We start from the raw sequence: 14,741 nt of genomic DNA on the forward strand, positions 1-14,741 counted from the left end.
GGGGACGATACCCACCGGAGTTGCACCTACCGCCAACCTGTACTGACCGGGGCGCCGCCCAGCTTCATGGTGAATACTTCGTCTGTTACCACTGGGGGATAAAATTATACGAATACTTTTACAAGATATTTTTAGGCTGTGTAATTTAAATATGAATTATGAATGAATGAAAATGAATGAATGGATGAATCCAAGACTGTAACTTCAAGTTCAGAAAATGTCGATTTTATCTCAATAACGCGGCAAAACTATTATCAAGTGTGCTCGTGAAATATCCTCTCATTTTGCATGGATTATAGCTTGTCTTAGTTTGAGTTTCTAATTAAGGAATCCAAAACTTATTATAGATATATGAAACCTTGACTTTATAATAATGAAATAATTCACCTGTAACAGTCTCCTTTGTATCATCTTCTACAGTTTCCACTGGCTCTTTAACTTCTTCCATCTGCTTGGTTTGTTACGCGCAATGGCACATTGTGCCATTTGCCTGTCTCCAAGTCCAGCAGGAGTAGCTCGTCGCTCATCTCGCCTCGGAGCTCCTCTTCTGTCTCCTCCACATCCTAATTTGTTGAGTGTTATATTTTTGTTACCTCTCATGAGATAGGGGCATGGCAAAGAAACCATAAACCCATACCATAAGATACAGACGAGAGATAATAATTATCACTCGCCAATCGTCACAATGATGCCTATTTTTCAGTGGCGTAAATTTTCTACTAGGAAATAAAATTTGGTTTTATAATTCAACAAAATTTGTACACAGTTTCTACAAACTTACACTAACTCCACCGAAGACATACGCCTTATTACTGTGCACATTGACAGCGGCGGCGTGTCCGGCCCTGGCCGGGGGGGCGAAGGCGCCACCTGTGAGACTGCGCCACGTCCAGCCGCCGCCCGTCCGCTCGCTCAGCCGGAAGAGATCCGTGTGTGTGTGTGTGCGCTCGGTCTTGCCTTCCCGCACGCGGGAGAAACCACCGTACACTATCAACTGTCGACATATATATTTTATTATATACAGAAATGTAATTTAATTTTACATCTTTCTTTAACTTCACTCATTACCACATCATCTAATTATTTATTATGCACTCAAAATAGTAGAAAAAAATAATTTTGTGATTTTGATACATTTACTAAATTAATAAAATTCCTGGAACCATGTTTATACAGCAAATAATGACACTACAGAATAATATTCAAAAGCGAAAGTGATTGTAATCAAAGCAATTCTCTATAAGTTGTAAACATTGTTGTAAAACCACTGCACTTCAAATTGGTAATTTAATTAATTTTATTTGCCGAATATGTATACCTGTGACCCATATTCTGACATTCACGGCGATATACACATGTAGTACATCCTCATCATTGACTTACCGAGTCATTCCCAGCCGGAACAGTGACACATGCTGACCTAGCACAGGGTCCTCTCCCACTGGCCGCGAGTTTAGTCCATACGCGAGTGTCAAGGCAGAATGTGTACACGTCGTCAAAGTATTTACACTCGCGGCCGTCGTCCGCGTAGCCGCCGAACACGAACAACTTGCGCCCGAGGAGCACCATGCAGTGACCAGAAGCGTGGAATGGGCCATTGGGGGCTACCACCTGAAAATAAAATTACTTGTAGACATTACCAAAAAAGTTATCAGTTCAATTACATAATCGGTCTTAACATCACGCACAGTGAAATACCAAACAATACTTTGTAATTCAGGGTGTTGGATGGTGTTGTTAATGGACGGTCGTATCGGGTGGCGAACGGCAAGCTCGTCTTGTCAATCAAAGGAATAAAAAAACTATAAACACTGAAAATTTATAAGGTTAGGTTAGATTAGTATCTGTATTTCTACATGCAATAAATAGGGCAAATAAAATTCAATGTGAATGCTCAACTTTAAATTTGTAAACTACCTATTACCTTTTCCCATTTCTTCTCAGCTAGTGAGAAGCACCAAAGATCTTTGTAGTGGTAAAACTGTGTCTCTGATGGGCTTGTGAACTCTCCACCAAACACCCATAGTTCTCCTCTGTGAACAATTTTGATATTTGAAATTGAATGGGGAACAACATATACTTCAGTTAAAGAAAATTTCAGCAAGAGGAAAACATTAAGTTAAATTGTTATCAAAGTAGCTTTTTTATCACTTCTTTCTGAAGCTATGAATACTAATATGACATTCACAAAACAAGTTTTTACTTATTGGCTGGTGTGGCGACCGCCTGGTGAGCGCTGCGTGGCGGCGGCGCACCCGGCGCCTTCACTTGCCGCCATGTGTTGTTAGCGGGGTTGTAGAATAACAACTCATTATATGTCTCTGTCTGTCAAAAATATTGATAGTTTTAACATAATGATAAATAAATAGCATGTTATTACTAAACCAAATATATTAGGCCTGTCCTGACTTAATTGTTGATGTCAAGATAAATATGAGACATGTGGGCGAAGAATAATATAGTAGATACTAATTTAATGCAACCATTTTTTTTTTTATTTACTTTGTCCCAATTTAGCATTTATTAAGTATCTAAATGAAGATTAAAATAAAATTAATGCAATAAAACAATTACCTTCTGCCCATTATGGTACTCTCCACCAAACATAATAAGTTCATTGTTTGTGGGGTGTGAAGTCAGGGAGGCATATGCTCGTGGGGACGGAGGCCCTGGCAGTGTCTTGTCTGTCGCTGCCGCTCTCTTCGCTTCCTCGCGCTCAATCTGAGCTATTACTTTTGCAATATCCTCCTGAAATATGTTGGTTATAAATTGAAACTTACAAATTACCGTTTAATTGTTGATCAGTAATTGTAATTTTTTTTTTGGAAATTTACCGTTATCTGTAAATGCACGATTAAAAAGTGGAAATATAAATATATTAGCACAATACTTGAAAATTTACCGTGTGTACACCGCAGATTGCATGTTTATAAGAATATATTTGTTTTTAAAACAAATTATTCCGTTAATAATAACAATTATTATATTACACTAAAAGTAGCGAAACACAGTTTTTCAGCGACTATTAAGAACAGTTTATTTTAATATAGCAAGTATGGTCAATGCACTAACCTCGCCTAAGTTTGCGAGTTCTTTTTTCAGTTTGTTGGCCAACTTTTTCTCAGTTTTTGCGGCGGTTTTCACAGCACCGCTCAGCTTATTCTTATTTTTCTTCTTACCCATATTTGTTTCACAAATCTCTTTTAAAATATATAAAACCTAGACAACAAAAATAAAAACACTCGTACAGGTTAGGGCGTTTAGAATCTAGATCTCGAGACTTGACATAATGATTCATCTCCTGCCTTTTGGTAAAATTGCAAATTTTTCATTAATGTTTTGTTTTTACCACTGAATAATTATTTAATAATTTCATTTAAAACTAATTATATTACGTTACATATTTAATTGTTCGTCCTAGGGTCTTTATCTGTTATATTGGCAACACTGATATATATTATTAGATATGTCAACATTGTATTGTGCTTGCTATAATGTGTTATTAAAGAGAGACTACGTTCAAATTATTAAATATGGTTTAATTTACACCATCATTGAAGAACATAACATGGCGCTGCGGCAAAACGTTGGCAATTTAAAATTGAAGAAGACATCGGTATTATTTGTGTTCCAGATAGAAAAATTGTTAAGATTAATAAATACAATACCCAAGCACGCGGTGTAAAATGGCAGAAGACAGAAATACAATTACGGGATTGAAACCCCAGAATTTAAGGAACTAAACGCTGAAGGATTTAAGAGATGGAAAAGAAGATTCGAAATATATAGAAAGGCGTCGGGAGCGGACAAGAAACCAGAAGATGTTCAAGTCGCATTATTACTTCACTGCATGGGTGAAACTTGCATCGACATTTACGCTACGTTTGAGATTGACGAGAAGCAATCTACGTATGAAGAGGTAATAACTAAATTTTATGATTACTTCGTACCGCGAGAGAATCTTAGTGTGAATGCGCACATGTTTTTTATGCGAAATCAAAATGAAGGTGAATCGTTGGATCAGTACCTGACAGAGTTGAGGAAACTAGCAATCCAATGCAAGTTTGGCGAACAGCAAGAACGCTTAATAAAAGATAAATTAATTACAGGTATTATAGATAAAACTGCTAAAAATAGATTATTAAGAGAACCCGACTTAACATTACAGAAAGCTATTGAAATTTGTAAAGCTGCAGAACTATCAGCGGAAAGGTTGCAGAAAACAGAAAGTAGTATATCTGGACAAGTAAATAAGATTAATAATAGGTCTATGCCGAGCCAATATCCAAGATCAAGATCAAAGTCAAGAAGTAGAACTGATACTATGCAGACTTTTAGGCAGACAACGGGCAGGTCAACAGTAATTTCAAAAACAATGTCAGCGATGTGGTAAGCTACATGACAAAAGAAATTGTCCCGCTTATAATAAAATTTGTTTAAAGTGCAATAAAATTGGCCATTTTGCTAAACAATGCCAATCAGGCAGACATATTAAACAATTGTACACAAATTACAAAACAAATCATAATCTAATTACTGAAACTAAATTAAACAGTGTTTGTATCAATAATGTATCTGCATCAAATAGAGATTGGTCAGAAAATGTATACTTTGTGGATTTAAATAAGAATTTAGAATTTAAATTAGATACTGGTGCACAATGTAATGTTTTACCAAAAAACCTTTGTTACAAAATAGGCATATGTACATTTGAAAAATCTAATCTACAATTGTCAAATTATAATGGTGATCCCATACCTACATTGGGACAAGTTTCCTTAAAATGTAAAATTGGTAAAGAAAATCAGTTCATAACATTTCAAGTCTGTCATGGAAAGCTATTACCTATATTGGGGTTGGACACAATAGATAAATTTAAATTGATTAAAAGAATTCCAAGTTCATTAAATAAAAATAATACACAAATACAAAAAATTGATAGTAAAGACACAATGTTAGAAAAATATAAAGATGTTTTTGAAGGCTTAGGACAGATTAAAGAATATGAGTATAAAATTATTTTAAGAAATGACTGGCAAGGCAAGATTGAACCTTGTAGACATGTACCATTTAAACTTTTAACAAAATTAAAATCTGAATTAGATAACTTAGAGAAGATAGGGGTAATTTCAAAAATAGAGAAACCCACAGATTTTGTTAGCAGTCTAGTCATTACTTCAAAGCCAGACGGGTCTATTAGAGTCTGCTTAGACCCACAATATTTAAATAGTCAGATTAAACGGGAACATATTATGATACCCACACTAGAAGAAATAACCTCTAAATTAAGTGGTAGTACAGTCTTTAGTACGTTAGACGCTAATAAAGCCTTTTTCATGTTAAAATTAAGCAATGATAGTAAAGAATTTACAACATTCATTACACCCTATGGTAGATATTATTATAATAGGTTACCTTTTGGTTTATCATCTAGCCCAGAAGTGTTTCATAGAGTTTATAAAAACATATTTAAAGATATTGAAGGTGTAGAAATTTACATTGATGATGTATTAATTCATGCTAGAAATGAAGAAACCCATGATAAGATTCTAGAAAAAGTGTTGAAAAGAGCAAAAGAAAGTGGAATTAAATTCAATATAAAAAAATGTCAGTTCAAACAAAAAGAAGTTAAGTATTTAGGACATATTTTAAGTAGTGAAGGAGTGAAAATTGATAAGAATAGAGTAAAAGCTATTACAGAAATGAGGGAACCTAAAGATCAGAAAGAATTGCATAGATTTTTAGGAATGATTACATATATCTCTAGATTTATACCAAATGTATCTGAAGTGACAGCACCATTAAGAGAATTAATTAAGAAAGATGTAATTTTCATGTGGGGAAATAGACAGCAAGAGTCGTATAACATGTTAAAGAAATTAATTAGTGAACCCCAGTACTTAAATACTTTCAAATTAACCAATTGATAACTTTGAGTGTAGATGCATCCAAGGATGGTTTAGGTTCAGTACTTTTACAAAACGCTCAACCAGTAGCTTATGGTTCAAGAGCATTAACAGACACAGAGAAATTGTACAGTCAAATTGAAAAAGAAAGTCTAGCCATTCTTTATGGATGTACTAAATTTAATCAATATTTGTATGGTCAGAAATTTGTTGTGGAAACAGACCACAAACCGTTGGTGGCAATATTCTCAAAACCTTTAAATAAATGTCCGATTAGATTACAAAGAATAAGACTAGCATTACAACCTTATACGTTTGAATTAATTTATAAACCTGGTAAAGAATTATTAATTGCTGACCACTTAAGTAGGTCTTTCATAAATGATACATCTAAAACATATGATTTAGATAATAAATGTTATGCACATGTTGCTATGGTGATAAATAATTATGATATAACAGATAAAAAATTAAAGGAGATAATAGAGGAAACGGCAAAAGATGAGAAATTAGTAAAAATAATTAAATATATTAGAGAAGGTTGGCCCGAAAATAAGTGGCAAGTAGAAAGTGAAATAAAGTGTTATTATAGTTATAGAGATGAGTTAGGTGAATGGGAAGGTTTGATAGTAAAAGGAAATCAAATTGTGATACCAAAAAGTATGAGAAAAGAAATTCTAGGTAAGATACACTATGCACACTTAGGAATCGAGAAATGTAAACAATTAGCAAGAAAAACAATATTTTGGCCTAATATGTCTAAAGAAATAGAAGATTTAATACAAAATTGTGATACATGCAAAAGTTTTCAGAATAGGAATAGGAAAGAGGAAATGATTGAAAAAGAAATACCTGAGGGACCTTGGCAAATAGTAGCAACTGATATTTTCTTTCTTTATAGAAATCCATATATACTAGTGGTAGATGCTTATAGTAAATTTGTGGAAATAGAAAAGTTAAGTTCTTTGTCAGCTCAAGACACAATTAATAGTTGTAAACAAATATTTGCACGCTATGGAATACCTAAATTAGTATATTCAGATTCAGGAACTCAATTTACAGGACTAGAATTTAAAAAGTTTTCAGGTAGTTGGAATTTTGAACATAAGATAGTTAGTCCAAAACATCATCAAGGCAATGGGTTAGCAGAAAGACACATACAAACTATTAAAAATATTTTGAAAAAATTAATATATGATAACAAAGACATCTATTTGGGTCTTCTTTTACATAGGAATACACCTATAGATAATAACTTGAAAACAGCAGCCGAACTTATGTTTAATAGGAATATTAGGACTATCATACCATCTTTTGAAGGACGTTTCATAAAGCATAATGTAATAAATTATAGAGAAAAACTAATTGAAAAACAAAGAAAGCAAAAGTTACAATATGATCAGGGATGTAGGAATTTACAGGATTTAACTGAAGGAAATGTAGTAAAAATACAAAATGAAAGCGGAGAGAAACCACATAAAAGTGGGATAGTGATAGGAAAAAGTAATGGACCGAGATCATATAAAATAAGAAAAGAGAACGGTGATATAATAGTAAGGAATAGGAGAATGTTGATAAAAGGAGGAAAATATAAGGATAGTATTATAGATGATTGGGGTGATTGTGAAAATGATAGTATAGAAGGAAAAGAATTTATTGAAAGTCAAGATAGACATGAACCGGAAACAAAGCATGTAAGATTTGAAATTAATAATCATAATGAAAAAAACTGTGTAACAAGATCAGGCAGAGTGAGTAGGAAACCTTCAATTTTGAAAGATTATGTATTATAATTAAGTTTATTAATGTAAAACTGATTAAATAAATAAATAAATGTGAATGTGTGAAGGTTTAAATAGTTTGTGTAATAGTAAGATAAATGAAAAAGTTTGTAATTTCAGTAGAATGGAAAATGTTATATGTAATAGTAATTTTGTTAATTTAGTTGAAAATGTAACCTATCTGTTTTGGAAAAGGGAGATGTTATATTGGCAACACTGATATATATTATTAGATATGTCAACATTGTATTGTGCTTGCTATAATGTGTTATTAAAGAGAGACTACGTTCAAATTATTAAATATGGTTTAATTTACACCATCATTGAAGAACATAACATTATCTTTCGACCATACTGCCTGTCTTAGTTCTGACTTCTGAACTAAATTTCCATAATTTGACAGCTGATCATGCGTTTTATTATTGATTGTAATAAAATTTGAAACCGAATTTATATTCCTTAAGGTGGTAGCTCAAGGTCCATTTTCATACATTTTGTTTCGGATTTAATCTGGGTAACTAAACAAGTATTGGCAAGTAAAGAATTTAAATTCACGTCTAGTTAGTGATTAGTTCTCGCAGTTGAAAGAAAATGTAAAATAATTAATAATCATGGATATTTCTGCCTTTAAAATTTCGTCATATTAAATTTTAAAGGCCGAAATATCCATGATTATTAATTATTTTTACGTTTTTCTTTGCGAAACTAATAAACTATGAATTTAAATTCTTTACTTGCCAATTTAGTTACCCAGATTAAAGCCGAAACAAAATGTATGAAATGGACCTTGAGCTACCACCTTAATATTAAAAATGTTACATCAATATTAGAAAGGTTATAATTACATACATTCTATAATTTTGTTTCCACTTTTACATAATATTTATTTTATCACTTACGTTTAAAATAAGCAATAGTTCCTATTTTATCAGTAGAAACAAAACGTATTTTGTCACCTTGGCATTAGCTAATTATTTTGGTTAGGTTGAGTGATAACTCTGGTACTTATGTTTTTCTGTCTTATGATTTCCTCTATATTTTTGTGTTAAACCTTAATAATCTGGTGTAAAACAAGATGATAAGGACTATTTCGTGAGTTTATAGTAAATATTTTCATTAAGTATACTTAAATCTACGAAAATGACGACTCCAGGTTCATCGGTATGTATTTTTGATAAATATGAAATGTTAATTAAAAAATTATACATGTTCATTGTATTCGTAAATGTTTAGCAGTCTTCGGCTAACGTTCAAGAGTTTTCGATCCGTGTTCCCAAGAATGTCAGGAAGAAATACCATGTAATGAGATTCAATGCAACTCTGAACGTAGACTTTGCAAAATGGACGCACGTCAAAATGGAACGAGAGAACAACATTAAAGAATTCAAAGGAGCTGACGAAGAAATGCCCAAGTAAGTTGTTTACGTATCTTACATTAACAAGGGATCCAACATGAACTCATTTACTTGATTGACATTCTTTGATTAGGAGAATTTTTAAACCATCTGTATACCTTCCTAAAGCGGCGATAGCCTAGTTGGGTGTGGAACGGACTGCCGAGACGAATGTCCGCAGGTTCAAATCCCAAGGGCACACCCATGACTTTTCTAAAAAATTCATGTGTGTATTCTTTGTGAATCTATCGTTAGCTTTAATGGTGAAGGAAAACATTGTGAGGAAACCTGCAAATCTGAGAAGTTCTCTATAGGAATTTCGAAGGTGTGTGAAGTCTACCAATCCGCATTAGGCCAGCATGGTGGACTAAGGCCTAATCCCTCTCAGTAGTAGAGGAGGCCTGTGCTCAGCAGTGGGCAAGTATGGAATACAGGGCTGTTATTATTATACCTTCCTAACATCTGTATTGGTAAAACTTATACTGTGATGCATACTCATGGACCCATGAAGGAGTAATTACTGTCAATAATTTTATTTTTAAATACCATAAATAAAACATTTTCTTAAAGAATTATAACTCGCTTACAGCAAAACATAGACTTAACACATAGCTATTATTACGGATAACCCTCGACCCAATATTGCTATCTGTGTATAGAAATTAATGTGTGGTTTATAACCATTTGTTGTTGAGTCATCACACATAAGGAATTAAAACTTCCTTATGTCTGCAGCATAAGATTAGTGTTGGATTTTGTTACTTAAACTATATGTGCAGCTATTGCGTGTACATATAGATCACCTGATATGGTTATCTTTAGCTTCCCTTTTTGAATCTTGTTAAAATACTTATCAGTTGTCACCTAACATTATTTATCTGTTTGTGAATAGATTGATATTTTCTGATTCTTGTTTACTGATTTTATAATCTGCTGTAAATATTTCATTTTACTTGTTTTAAACCATGGAACACATATAGGGTGCTAATCTCCAGGTGTGGTTTAAAAAAATCAGTATAAGAATATGGGAGTATGTATGTACTATGTATATAGCATATTGAAATGAGAGCTTTGTTTTGTGTAGTGTGTGCAAGGTCCACAATGTGATATGTTGCTCACGAAGGTCAGCCCTACCCCCATAGTACAATGGTGAGAGTGGTGGAGCACTATTGGAAAAATTGGGAGGAAATTTGGGAGAGGGAGAGTGGGGAAGAACAAGAACCTTCTTTAGGGAGGTGAGAGAAGGAAGGGAAATGTTTGCAAACCTTTATAGGCCTCAATGTGAATTTACAACCAAGAGCTATACACATTGAACTATGAGCCTAGGGCGCAGCAAATGTCCCCCAGTGCAAGAGTGTGTATTTGGGGAGAAGACAGAGCGCACAAGAATTGCCCCGGGGGAAATGGTTGTATTAGGCATTAGCCGTATGTTCCTAGTGCTCAATTCCACATGTTAATTGTGTGCTGCTACACTGGTATTTGGGTTTGCTCTTTGAGTATGGGACAACACACCTGGTGGGATTAGCATAGGAAATTATTTTGAGATGCCGTAACACAAGTTACAGGTTACTAAAATAATTGGCGTAATTAATTTAAGTATATTTGTATAGATTTGGTGCTGGATCTGAATATGGCCGTGAGATAAGGGAGGAAGCTCGGCGCAAAAAAAGTTTGGCATAGTGGCACGCAAGTACAAACCTGAGGACCAGCCGTGGATCCTCAAAGTTGGAGGCAAGACTGGAAAAAAGTAAATACATATTAAAATGATTTATTTATAATTTCTTTATGAATGTTAGTTATATTTAATATTTAAAGTATAATAAATATGTGCTGGACCCATAAGCACATTCAGCACATATTTATATCTGACATTGCTTGCACAACCTCTAACAGGTATAATGAAAAGTATGATTAAAAATAAATTTTTCATTTTGGTACAGAGAAAAATATATTAATAAAAAAATAAGAATCAATGATAATCTGGGTCTATATGGTTTTTAAAGGTTCTTTATAATTATCTTATTTTTACAACATTGCAGGTCTTCATTAGTATGATTGTGTCTCAACATAACATGAGCTTCCAATTTATTTATTGGCATAACCTATTCAAATTAATATTAGTTATGTGCAGATGAACTACTATTAGTAACTTTTCTTTCAGATTTAAAGGAATTCGTGAGGGTGGCGTATCAGAGAATGCTGCCTACTATGTATTCACGCACGCGGCAGATGGTGCCATCGATGCTTATCCACTGCAGGAATGGTGGGTGCTAAAAACTGTTTCCATGACTAGTTAATGTTAAAAAGCTATTGGAAGATATGGAAAAAAAGTTGTTGACAACTAGAGACCCATAAAAATGGGATGGCACCTCCCATATTGGCTTGTTACGACTATGAACATTCTAGGTTGCGTACAATTCGAAAGACAGTCTGACATAGTTCTGGCAAATGTCAATGAACATAGTATCTCTTATTGGCTGATTTTATGTTTGTATAATTTTCTATTCACCATCAGGTCTTGTGCCGTGGCTTTACTGATGCTAAGGCAACATTTAAAATGTGGTTTTTACACACACCTTTTTGTTACAGGTACAATTTCCAACCCATTCAACGGTACAAAGCTTTATCTGCCGAGGAGGCGGAACAAGAGTTTGGCAGGTAAGTGCTGGCTAAACTTAATCACTCCTTGCTAATCATGTGGGTTCATCACCATAAAGCGGGGTTTAGATTAGCTAAAAAACTTGCAGAAGTTGACTTCCGCAAGGCATTTTTACTCTGTGAACAATTACGGCAAGCCGACTTCTCCAAATTTTAAATCTTGGAGGATTTGCGGCGACTTGTCTAATGTAAATAGATCTGAAAGATCTTGCGCAATATATTGCTATTTGAACTTGCTAGTCTCAATTTAGCGCTAAACTGATATGCATCGGTTACCGCACACAGGCGCAACAAGGTTATCAACTACTTTTCGCTGATGTTCCGGAAGCGTATGCGTGGCGAGGATGGTGTTGATGATGGCGAGGACCCTGACGAGAAAACCAAAGGCAAAGCCAAGAAGGGTAACAGATTTTTATATTATGTTATCTTCGATTCTTATTCTATTTGAAGATTTTTGCCGTCAATGCAATTATTAGTTATCTAAAGATTAAGATTGACAAGTACAATAAATTATTTTGTAATATTAGATGATATTGTTTACGGCCAGGTGTAGAGTTTAAGATCCACCAAGTTGCCCACACATAATCATATCTTTGATAAATATGTAAAATTCCAGATCTGAAGATATCAGAGATGGACGAATGGGCCGACTCCGACGACGACTCGATGGATTCGGAAAACGGCGAAAAGGACAACGACAGTGACTCCGGCGTAAAAAAGAAGAAGAAAGGTAAATAACGAACATGCAAATTAGTTTTAAGAGTGGTGTAGTAATGTCCATGTATCAACGATAAAAATATTAGCATTGCATTATCATATAATATCACAATTTTTTTCTTATTAATGATTGAAAACTATGATTGTAAATGTAGGCGAATGCACGCTGTACGCCATTATTTAAGTATGAATCTATGTTCTCTTTTATTTGCTATCGCTAATTTTATTTTATGCCGCTCAGGTTTAGTCGATTGGATTTCATCTTATCCCATGTTAACGGTGATGTGATGACGCATCATAAGTGCAACTTTGTTCGCCTACGTGATAAATAAAGTATTTTATTTTATTTATATAACTGTTCCCTCTTGTTAGTATGAGTACGGCAAAGTGTCCCCACTGCACCTGAAGGTAACTGGAATCCCTACCCTCGATAGGATGAGGCCACTTATGAAGGCGACATGATAATTCCTTGTCAGTCGATATAATTGTGCCGGCCTGTTGTCTAATGTTGTAAGACAATATATTATAACTAAAATATAATATTTATAATTAATCTCATTTATTTAATTAGCTCCCCCTAAGAAGAAACGGAAAGTGGAGGATGAGGCTTTTGAGGAGAGCGACGACGGCGACGAGGGAGGGCAGGGAGAAGGACTACATATCCGACTCGTCTGACAGGTACACTTTTAGAGACTTTCCCGCCTTCACACCCACTACTACATCTCCTGTAACCCGGGATCAGCAGTGGGATGCATTTTATGAGACTGAGCAGTGAAGCTCGGCAGGTCTCAGGAAAACTAAGGAAAACTAAAGCACATAATTTTAAACTCATTGATGTCATAACATGGAAATGTACAAATAAAATGATGACAAATTATCTGTTATTATTTGTGTCAGTCATTATTTTTTAAAATAAAAGCGACTACAGACAAAAAAAGTCTGTTGAATGTGAATTTATTTACTATATTGTGATGCTCCCTGATGGCAATACGTTTAAATGAATGAAGACTAAAAATATTTTTGTTTCAGTGATTCAGATCACGAGGCCAAAGCGAATAAAGAACTCAAAGGCGTCGCTGAAGAGGATGCGCTCAGGTATTTAATACACTAAATAAATTGGCTATAGTTTTAGAAATGGCTTTTGAGTGTTTGAATTATAGTAAAATATTTACTTTTAAAGATAACCTAGATGTACTACCTGCGATGTTATGAAAGCAATGTATCTTACAGGAAACTGTTGACCTCCGATGAGGACTCTGAAGAGGAGCAGGAGCAGAAGCAGGAGTCCGAGCAAGAGGACGAGCCCACCAAGGAGGGCGAGGAGCGCGCCAGCAAACTCACCAAGAAAAAGAAGAAGACTGACGAGAACAAAAAAGGTGGGGCTTGCGACTGCGTATTGTAGTTTCAGAATCTGTTGTAAAACGTGCTTCTAAGTCATAGTTATAAAAACAATTTTAAGTTTGACGATAAATTATCCAAGAATAAACTATAGTAAAAAGTAATTATCGATAGGAAAGTTTTGTTTGGACAATATTACTATTTTTATTTATATATAAATTTTAGATTCGAGCAGCGAGCTCAGTTCGGACTCGGACACCGATCCCGAGAGCGGCGGCACTAAGAAACCCAAGAAATCTAAAAATGCAAACTCTAGTGAAAAGAATGCGCCTGTTCCAAGCACTTCAGGTAGATTATGTTTTGAAATTAAACTACTTTTCGGATTCTATCGCGGTTTTTTATATTTTAGTTTTCTCCCGACGTTTCGAAGACTTTGCAGCCTTCATCTACAATATCTACGTACATTTAACAATTATACAACTTTTTAAAATTTTTGCTGTTGGTGGTCCGATCGCAGAATGTGCTCACAGTGTCTTGAAGTCTGGCAGCCGGTGTTTTGGGTTCAGATTTAATTAAATGTAGAACTGGATCCCAGGCTTGTGCAAGTTTCCAAACATCTTCCCTATTGAAATTAAGATGTTTTTTAATTTCAATGGCCTCGCGGATCATCCTAGGCAGGAATCAGTGTTCTTTGGCGAGGATTTGTGGCTTGTCTAGTCGCAGATAATGATTGGCGCCGACTGCAGACTTCGTAGAGCGTTGGTGCTTCACGTCAGCTATATGTTCTTTTACGTGGGTCCCTATATTTCTTCTTGTTTGGCCTATATAAGAGGCCACAATTGCAATTTATTTTGTATACTCCCGGTTCTGGTACAGGTATATGGCACTTGACAGGTGGTAAAAATTGACTAATCGTCTTAGGCGGTTTAAAATATGTTTCTATGGAA

The 14,741-nt window shown here is 34.5% G+C and overlaps 2 protein-coding genes across 2 annotated transcripts; one reads left to right on the top strand and one right to left on the bottom strand.

The window, feature by feature from the left end:
* Nucleotides 1–30: 30 nt before the first annotated feature.
* LOC119192831 (kelch domain-containing protein 4-like) lies at nucleotides 31–3,402 on the bottom strand (the record flags this gene model as incomplete). Its single annotated transcript, XM_037446592.1, is given in 10 exon segments — nucleotides 31–35; nucleotides 37–91; nucleotides 388–461; nucleotides 463–563; nucleotides 782–994; nucleotides 1,384–1,611; nucleotides 1,925–2,033; nucleotides 2,204–2,325; nucleotides 2,575–2,748; nucleotides 3,073–3,402. Coding segments are annotated over 10 exon segments (1,192 nt in total), but the record flags the coding sequence as incomplete, so codon positions are not given.
* Nucleotides 3,403–8,681: 5,279 nt separating this feature from the next.
* On the top strand, nucleotides 8,682–14,162 carry LOC119192830 (general transcription factor IIF subunit 1-like). The gene is given in 13 exon segments (XM_037446591.1): nucleotides 8,682–8,848; nucleotides 8,921–9,099; nucleotides 10,692–10,743; nucleotides 10,746–10,828; nucleotides 11,243–11,344; nucleotides 11,671–11,739; nucleotides 12,025–12,140; nucleotides 12,356–12,469; nucleotides 13,028–13,092; nucleotides 13,094–13,134; nucleotides 13,486–13,551; nucleotides 13,687–13,831; nucleotides 14,018–14,162. Coding segments are annotated over 13 exon segments (1,113 nt in total). The 5' UTR covers nucleotides 8,682–8,827; the 3' UTR covers nucleotides 14,078–14,162.
* The last annotated feature ends 579 nt before the right edge of the window (nucleotides 14,163–14,741 follow it).

This window comes from Manduca sexta, unplaced genomic scaffold (assembly GCF_014839805.1).
Source record: "Manduca sexta isolate Smith_Timp_Sample1 unplaced genomic scaffold, JHU_Msex_v1.0 HiC_scaffold_3246, whole genome shotgun sequence".
In the NCBI taxonomy this organism is placed as follows: domain Eukaryota; kingdom Metazoa; phylum Arthropoda; class Insecta; order Lepidoptera; family Sphingidae; genus Manduca; species Manduca sexta.